At 54.6% G+C, this 8,261-nt stretch overlaps 1 protein-coding gene and 1 long non-coding RNA gene across 3 annotated transcripts in view; one reads left to right on the top strand and one right to left on the bottom strand.

Moving 5' to 3' along the window:
- The window catches only part of MYO1A (myosin IA), an 11,336-nt gene that overhangs the window by 1,863 nt on the left and 1,212 nt on the right, over positions 1–8,261 (top strand). The window contains exons 6-25 of one of the 2 annotated variants that reach the window (XM_031065123.1): positions 109–172; positions 518–616; positions 701–804; positions 1,512–1,659; positions 1,749–1,867; positions 2,493–2,579; positions 2,663–2,728; positions 2,840–2,944; positions 3,194–3,256; positions 3,397–3,597; positions 4,070–4,296; positions 5,060–5,260; positions 6,216–6,309; positions 6,408–6,557; positions 6,649–6,717; positions 6,971–7,057; positions 7,308–7,382; positions 7,485–7,619; positions 7,715–7,821; positions 7,890–8,022. In XM_031065123.1, the coding sequence (XP_030920983.1) occupies positions 109–172; positions 518–616; positions 701–804; positions 1,512–1,659; positions 1,749–1,867; positions 2,493–2,579; positions 2,663–2,728; positions 2,840–2,944; positions 3,194–3,256; positions 3,397–3,597; positions 4,070–4,296; positions 5,060–5,260; positions 6,216–6,309; positions 6,408–6,557; positions 6,649–6,717; positions 6,971–7,057; positions 7,308–7,382; positions 7,485–7,619; positions 7,715–7,821; positions 7,890–8,022 (2,334 nt within the window). The remainder of the gene's footprint in view (positions 1–108; positions 173–517; positions 617–700; positions 805–1,511; positions 1,660–1,748; positions 1,868–2,492; positions 2,580–2,662; positions 2,729–2,839; positions 2,945–3,193; positions 3,257–3,396; positions 3,598–4,069; positions 4,297–5,059; positions 5,261–6,215; positions 6,310–6,407; positions 6,558–6,648; positions 6,718–6,970; positions 7,058–7,307; positions 7,383–7,484; positions 7,620–7,714; positions 7,822–7,889; positions 8,023–8,261) is intronic. The other variant, XM_005430805.2, reaches the window with a different exon arrangement.
- LOC115949020 lies at positions 7,217–7,839 on the bottom strand. Its single transcript, XR_004082706.1, has 3 exons — positions 7,668–7,839; positions 7,497–7,570; positions 7,217–7,318 (listed from the first exon to the last, which is right to left on the bottom strand). It is a non-coding gene; the product is annotated as an uncharacterized LOC115949020 (long non-coding RNA).

Raw genomic sequence — 8,261 nt, 5'->3', positions numbered from 1 at the left:
GGGGGGATGTGGGGATGGGGATGTGGGGATGAGGGGATGTGGGGATGGGGGGAGTGGAACTGCCAGTCACACCAGGACCCCCTTCCCTGACCCAGCCCCCTCCCCCAGGGCAAGTACATGGACATTGAGTTCGACTTCAAAGGAGACCCCCTGGGAGGGGTCATCAGCAACTGTGAGTACCCACCAGCCATCCCACTGCACACACGCCAGTGACACTGACCCCATGGGAAATCGATTTGTAGAAAGTTCTCCAAACCTGACAGAAGGTTCTGTCATCTGTATACAAACCTTGAGATAAAAAATACTGATTTAGATGTACCACAGAATAAGACAGATGTTGTTCAGAGGGAAACAGAACTAAAACCAAATTTCAAAAGGTAGCCTTGCAAAAAAGGCTTCATGAAGCTTTGCAAAATTCAGAGAATTTTTTAAATATATTATTAAATTATTCAAGTGTTTATTTTACTCATTATCCAAGCCACAACATGATTTAATCCAGCATGACCCCTCCCTGCAGACCTGCTGGAGAAATCCCGCATCGTCCGGCACGTGAAGGGCGAGAGGAACTTCCACATCTTCTACCAGCTCCTGGCTGGGGCTTCACCACAGCTGCTCCGTAGGTCCAGTGTGGGGATTTGGAGGTGGAACAGGAGCTGGGGGGGAGCAGGGCTGAACTTCCACCTCCTCTCCCCGCCACCAGAGCAGCTGAAGCTCCGCCAGGACTGTGGGCACTATGGATACCTGAACCACGAGGGCTCCAGCCTGCCTGCCATGGATGATGCAGCCAACTTCCACGCTATGCAGGTACCCGCGGGAAGATAAGACCCCTGCCCAAAAAATCCTGGAGCCCACCTGTCCTGGTTTAGGGCAAACTTGGGAGAAAACCTCCAAAAGGGGGCCCCTCCAGAAAGCAAACCCGCACAGCCCCTCTGCCCAACCAGTCTGGGAAGGATTCCTCAGAGAGAAGTGGAAAGAACCTGTTTATTTAACAGGCACAGCACCCCCAGCACACAGAATGAACAATACCGGGTGACACCGCTCTGTCACCGCTCTGAAAAAGATGACAACTTCAGAAAGTCTCTCCTGGGGGTGCTCGTTCTGTTATCAGTCCCTCTGGTGCTGGGGCAGCTGCTGCAGCCCCAACGTGCAAACTCTCGGTGTTCCCAGGTCCCAGTCCGGAGCAGGTTTGAGTAGGTCCAAAAAAGGGAAAGGAGAAACAGTCCAGGGAAAAATTCGGACTGCTTAGCTAAACTAACTAATGAGCAGAAGCAAAAAGCAAGAGCAAAGCCAAAAGCAAAAGCAGCACCATGCACTGCCCCGTCTGTGTGCCCCGCCAGCCGTGGGGGAGCGGCTGAGAGCAAAACCAAAACAAAACATTCGCTCTTCAGAGCCAGCCTTGAAGGCACAGAACATAAAATCCAGCATAAAAAGAACACAGGAATGGGGATACAGGAATCCTAACGCCACCCTAGGACACCACCCCATCCCCTGAGCTTTGTGTCCATCCCCAGGATGCCATGAGGATCATCGGCTTCTCGCCCGCCGAGGTGACAGAGCTGCTGCAGGTGACGGCCGTGGTGCTCAAACTGGGCAACGTCCAGCTGAGCAGCAGCTTCCAGGCCAGCGGGATGGAGGCCTGCAGCATCAGCGAGCCCCAGGGTAGGGATGGGGGGTAAGGATGGGAATATTGGGGTGGGGAGACCCCCTCAGCCCCTCCTCAGCTCTGGGAACTGCCTCTCCTCTCACAGAGCTGCGTGAGATCTGCGAGCTGATCGGGCTGGACCCCGGCACGCTGGAGAGGGCGTTGTGCTCCCGCACGGTGAAGGCTCGGGATGAGACGGTGCTCACCACCCTCACTGTCCCCCAGGTGAGCAGGAGCACCCCCAGCCATGGGGCTTGTGATATCTCAGGGCTTTAGCTGGTCAGAGTGACCCCAAGACACGTTAGAAAGTCTCTTTTCCCAGCCCGTCCCTCGAAAGAGTCAGAACTCTTCATTTCTCAGTCTCAAGGTTGTTTATTGCGTCTTGTTTATAAAATTCTTTCTTTTGTCCAGCTGAGGTCTGCTCAGCAGGACAGACAGAGGCACTATGCTTGCCTTCAGGGCGGTGTTTTCTTTTTATACTAAAAACTCCGTGTACAATATTTACAATTACTTCCCAATACCTATCACCTATGTTAGACAGTGAGCTTCTATTCTAAACCAATCCAAAAGTGCCAACATCACAGCAGAAGATGGAGGCCAAGAAGAAGAAAGAGAAGAAGGACAGGACATGCCCACATTCCTCCATCTTGCCTCTTGAACCTCCATTCTAAATCCCCAAAATTCTACATTTTCAGACCCTGATCGCCTGGCTCAGAGTCGAAATTACTTATGGCTTTTTCCAAATTTATACTTTGATAATTTAATAGATGTCCTTAATTATTAAATTGGATGATTCATTCAGAACAGGCTGATGCCTGGCAGCCCACCATGAGCTCTCCCCTCTCCCCAGGGCTACTACGGCCGGGACGCGCTGGCCAAGAACATCTACAGCCGCCTCTTCGACTGGCTGGGGGAAAGGATCAATGCCAGCATCCAGGTGAGCTCCAGGGGATCCTGGAGCTCCAGAAGGAGCCTGGACCTCCTCACCACACAGGCCTCAACGCCTCATTATGTCCTCAGGTGAAGTCAGACAAGCAGAGGAAGGTGATGGGCGTCCTGGACATCTATGGCTTTGAGATCTTCCAGGTGAGTGAAGGACCCACCAAACGCCATTCAGGGGGTTGGGAACAGCATTTGAGACAGGGGCAGGAACAGGAGCTCAGGAAGAAGCTGCCATAAAGGATCCTTCTCTCTCAGGACAACGGCTTTGAGCAGTTCATCATCAACTACTGCAACGAGAAGCTGCAGCAGATCTTCATCCTGATGACGCTGAAGGAGGAGCAGGAGGAATACGTCCGAGAGGTACCTCCAGCCCTTCCCAGAGCACGGCCCCGAGGAGTTTCAGCCTCCCTGGGATGGGGAAGTGCTGGAGACGGCTCTGCTGCACGTCCCTGCCTCACCCCACTCCCTGCTGAGAGCGCATTCAATGGCAGGAAGGGATTTAGGATCCTCAATCCCGTGGCCGGACGTCCGGTTCCTGCCCCACAACAACTGTGGTGTCCATGGGGCAGGGTCTGGTTATTCCTGTGTCTGACCCACATCTCCTCTCAGGGCATCCAGTGGACCCCAGTGGAGTTTTTTGACAACAGCATCATCTGCAACTTGATTGAGAATGTGAGTTGCCCGCCCAGTGCTGGGATCTTGGGGTTCCAGTTCCCCCCACAGCCCAAACTGGGATCCACTGGGGCTGGTTTGGGGTGACACCATCCATCATGGTGACACCATCCATCATGGTGACACCGTCCATCACACAGAACACCACAGGGATCCTGGCCATGCTGGATGAGGAGTGCCTGCGGCCCGGCGTGGTCAACGAGGACACCTTCCTCACCAAACTCAACCAGCTCCTGGCCACACACAAGCACTACGAGAGCAAGGAGACGCAGAACGCCCGGCGTGTCACCGACGCCAGCCTGCCACTGCGCTGCTTCCGCATCCACCACTACGCTGGCAAGGTCTGGCTGTGCCTGCTCCTCTTCCCAGAACCACACTTCTCAGCATCCTGATCCTCTTTCCAGGGCTCCAATCCTCCTCCCAGTGCTCCAGTCCTCTTCCCAGAACCCTGATCCTCATCCCAGAGCCCTGATCCTCTTCCCTGTGCCACATTCCTCTTCCCAGCACCCTGATCCTCTTCCCAGCACTCTGATCCTTTTCACAGCACCCTAGTTCTCTTTCCAACACCCTGGTCCTCTTCACAATGCCCCAGTTCTCTTTCCAGCACCCCAATCCTCTTCCCAGTACCCCAGTCCTCTTCTCAGCACTTTGGTTCTTTTACCATCACCCCAGCTCTCTTCCCAGCACCTTGCTCCTCTTCCCAGTGCCTCAGTTCCCTTCCCACCTCCACACAGGAGATGTGGGGCTGGACTGGGAGCAGGCTGCACCGTGCCCCCCTCCCTGTCCAGGTGCTGACCCCACCACCCTCCCCAGGTGACCTACAACGTGACGGGCTTCATCGAGAAGAACAACGACCTCCTGTTCCGTGACCTCTCGCAGGCCATGTGGGCAGCCCGGCACGCTCTGCTGCGCTCGCTCTTCCCCGAGGGAGACCCCCAAAAAGCCTCCCTCAAGCTGCCCCCCACTGCAGGCTTCCAGTTCAAGTCATCCGTGGCAATGCTGATGAGGAACCTCTACTCCAAAAACCCCAACTACATCAGGTACCGGCCCCTGTGGTGTTTTCAGAGTTTCCCAGACGGAGGAGGAATGGTTGAATTTGATTCCGTGTTCTTAGAAGGCTAATTTATTATTTTATGGTCTATATTATATAAAAGAATGCTATACAAAAAACTATATTATACCAGTACTAGTATTTAACATCCTTGATCCACTACAGTCAAAGACAACCAGTACAACAATTTCCTGGACCCTATTTGTGAAAGCAAGGATATTTATGAGATTTTTATTGAGATTTTGGGGTGGGTCCTCACTGGTTGATGTGCTGTCTGCTGATCAATGTATCTCTGTCTGTGTCAGGGTTGCATTGACTTTGAATCTTCATATTTGAGTAATTTTTAAAAGAAAATGAGAGAATATAACACAGACTTTGGAGAACACTGAGAATACTGAGTTGTAAGAATAGAGAAAGGATACAGACCGAAGGCTTAACAAGATACGAATGAAAAACTCGTGACTCCTTCCAGTCCTGACACAGCTGGCTGTGATTGGTCATTAAGTAAAAACAATTCACATGAAATTAATCAAACAATGACCAGTTGGTAAACAATCTCCAAACCACGTTCCAGAGCAGCAAAACACAGGAGAAGCAGATCAGATAATTACTGTTTTCATTTTTCTCTGAGGCTTCTCAGCCTCCCAGGAGAAGAAATCCTGGCGAAGGAATTTTTCAGAAAATATTACAGTGACAGAGAGGGGTGTCTCTGACACCCCAAACCCCCCCTAAACCACCACTGTGCTCTGCAGGTGCATCAAACCCAACGACACCAAGTCAGCCATGGTGTTCACCCCGGAGCTGGTGCTGGCCCAGGTGCGCTACCTGGGGTTGCTGGAGAACGTGCGGGTGCGGCGGGCGGGCTACGCCTTCCGCCAGCTCTACGGCCCCTTCCTGCAGCGCTACAAGATGCTCAACGCCCAAACGTGGCCCCGTTGGGACCGTGGGGACAGGTATGGGGGCTGGCACATCCTGTGAGGGTCAGGGGGCTGCCAAGGGCGGGCTCTGACCCGTGAGGCAGTGAAATTTTCTGAATACACTGAAATTTTCCAGGGTAGAGATCCATTTTGATTTAGGTGAAATGTACATTTTTGAGTTGAGTCTGTGGTTAGAAAACATAGCTATTTAGCCTGACTGCAAAAGCCTAGGCTTAGAGAAACTACTTCAGGGAAGGACAGAGATAAGGGGAGGGAGACAGAAGGTGATAGAGACTGCTGCGAGAGCAGGTCAACCTGACCTAAGAATTCTTTCTGATAAAGATGAACTAGCGGCAAATGTCATGTGAAGTTTGTAAAAATTAATATGTATGAACCTGTGACGGTGTTCACAGGGGTCTTAGGATGAGGGAAGAGACGAAGATCTGACTCCATGTTTCAGAAGCCTTGATTTATTATTTTATCATATATATTACACTAAAACTATACTAAAAGAATAGGAGAAAGGATTTCATCAGAAGGCTAGCTAAGAATACAATAAAAAAGAATGATAACAAAGGTTTGTGGCTCAGGCTCTCTGTCCAAGCCATCTGGGCTGTGATTGGCCATTAATCACAAACATCCAACATGGGCCAATCACAGATCCACCTGTTGCATTCCACAGCAGCAGATTATCATTGTTTACATTTTGTTCCTGAAGCCTCTCAGCTTCTCAGGAGGAAAAATCCTAAGGAAAGGATTTTTCATAAAAGATGTCTGCGACATGAACATATCATGAAATTGTATGCATACGTATTTGAGAAGGAGATAAAAAAGGACCTGAAGTTCCCAGAAGTACACGTGTCATTTTAAGGGAACGATTCCCGCATGCGTCCAGCGCTGTATTAAACATACCGGCTTTACAACTTCCACAAAAGTTGCGGAGTTTTGTTTATCTCCGCAAAACACCAGCCCCAACTCTATCCTGATGCAGGGAGGGGACCGAGGTGCTGCTGGCAGGGCTGGAGTTCCCCGCCGAGGAGCTGGCGTTCGGCCACACCAAGATCTTCATCCGCTCGCCACGCACGGTGAGTTTGGGAATGGGGGAGTCCAGAGGGGATCCAAACTCATCCTGGGCTTTGCTGGGGCTGCTCAGCGAGCCAGTGCTTGCCATGGTTGTGCCCAGCTCTTCGACCTCGAGCGGCGGCGCCAGGAGCGCGTGGCCCAGCTCGCCACCCTCATCCAGAAGACGTTTCGGGGCTGGAGGTGCCGGACCCAGTACCAGCTGATGCGCAAGAGCCAGATCCTCATCTCTGCCTGGTTCCGTGGCCACAGGGTGAGGACATGTTCTGGCTATGCTCCCCCTGCCCATCCCTCTCCCCCTGGCTCTCCAAGCCCACCCCACTCACCCCCTTGTTTCCCCGCAGCAAAAGAACAGGTACAAGCAGATGAAGCGGTCGGCACTGATCCTCCAGGCTTATGCACGGGGCTGGAAGGTGAGGGCTGGGCAGCCCCAGGGCCACCGTGGGGCTGGCCTGGTGTGGAGGAGCAGGGTGGGTGGGGACAGGGGCTCTGTGTGCCCCACGGTGGCACCAGGAGCTCCGTGCGTCCCACGGTGGGACCAGATTCACCCTCATCTCCTCCCCCCGTCTTTCCTCCTTCTCTCCTGCCTCTCTCCCGCCTCTCCCTCGCTCTCCATGTCTGTGTTGGTGTCTCCCCCTCGGGCTCCCTGGGCTCTCACCCCCGCAGTCTCGCCGGCTCCTCCGGGAGCTGAAGTCCCAGTGCCGACGCCACGCGGCCGCCACCACCATCGCTGCTCACTGGAGAGGGTACCAGGTAACGGGGCCACGCGCCCTCAGGCTGCCTCTGTCCTGCTGTCCGTGCCGTCTGTCTGTCTGCCCACCCCACTCCTGCCCACCCTGTCGGGCTGGAACCCTCTGTCCTCTCCACTGGGGTCAAACAGGGATGGGGGACGTGGGGGATGTGGGGGATGTGGGGGATATGGGGGACAGGGGGGACATGGGGGATGCTTTGTGGGGCTGGTGGTGATGTCTTGGTGTCCTCACCGCTGGCGCTGTCCCCACAGGCACGCAGGACCTACAGGAAATATTTCCGTTCCAGCGCCAGCACCAGCCTGGCCAACTTCATCTACCGGCGACTGGTGAGTGGGGCTGGGGCAGAGGGGACCACGCTGCCATCCCAGCCCCCTGCCCTGCTGGATGCCCCTGTCCTCCCCTGACCCCTGCCACGTTGTCACCCCCAGGTGCAGAGGTACCTGGTGGGGCTGGCAAAGAACCTCCCGCCGCTGTCGGTGACCGACCGGACCTGGCCCCCGGCGCCCTACAGGTTCTTGGATAACACCAACCAGGAGCTGAAAAACATCTTCTACCACTGGAAGGTGGGAACAGGGGAAAATTCCAGGTGGGATCTGGGTGTGCCATCTCACCTGAGAGAGGTTTTTGGTGGCACCAAATCGTTCCCTTCCCTCGGCAGTGCAAGAAGTACCGGGACGAGCTGCCGGCGTCGCGCCGGGTGCAGCTGCAGGCCAGGCTCTGCGCCAGCGAGCTCTTCAAGGACAAGAAGACCCTCTACCCCAAAAGGTACCAGGGCAGGGGGCTGGGGGTGCAGGGGAGCTCGGGGCAGCGGTGGCTGATGGCCTCGTCCCCAGCCTGCAGCAGCCTTTCCGCGGGGAGTACCTGGGGCTGAAGCAGAACCCCAAGTACCAGAAGCTGCACGCGGTGGCCAAGGACAAGCTGGTGATGGCTGACGCCGTGAGGAAGGTGAACAGGGCCAGTGGGAAGGTAAGATCTGCTTTGGGGCCGTGCTCTGGGCTGTGGGAGGGCACACGGGGACACCATGACCCCCGGTTCTTGGTGACCACCTACCCATGCTGACCCCCTGCCCATGCTGACCCCTGGCCAATGCTGACCCCCTGCCCATGCTGACCCCCTGCCCATGCTGACCCCTTGCCCATGCTGACCCCCTGCTCTTGGTGACCATCTCCTCACACTGACTACCTGCCCACACTGACAGACCGGAA

The sequence above is a fragment of the Geospiza fortis genome, unplaced genomic scaffold (assembly GCF_000277835.1).
Source record: "Geospiza fortis unplaced genomic scaffold, GeoFor_1.0 scaffold82, whole genome shotgun sequence".
Classification (NCBI taxonomy): Eukaryota; Metazoa; Chordata; class Aves; order Passeriformes; family Thraupidae; genus Geospiza; species Geospiza fortis.
The sequence above is the reverse complement of the archived record's forward strand: the minus strand, read 5'-3'. Positions and strand labels throughout refer to the sequence as shown.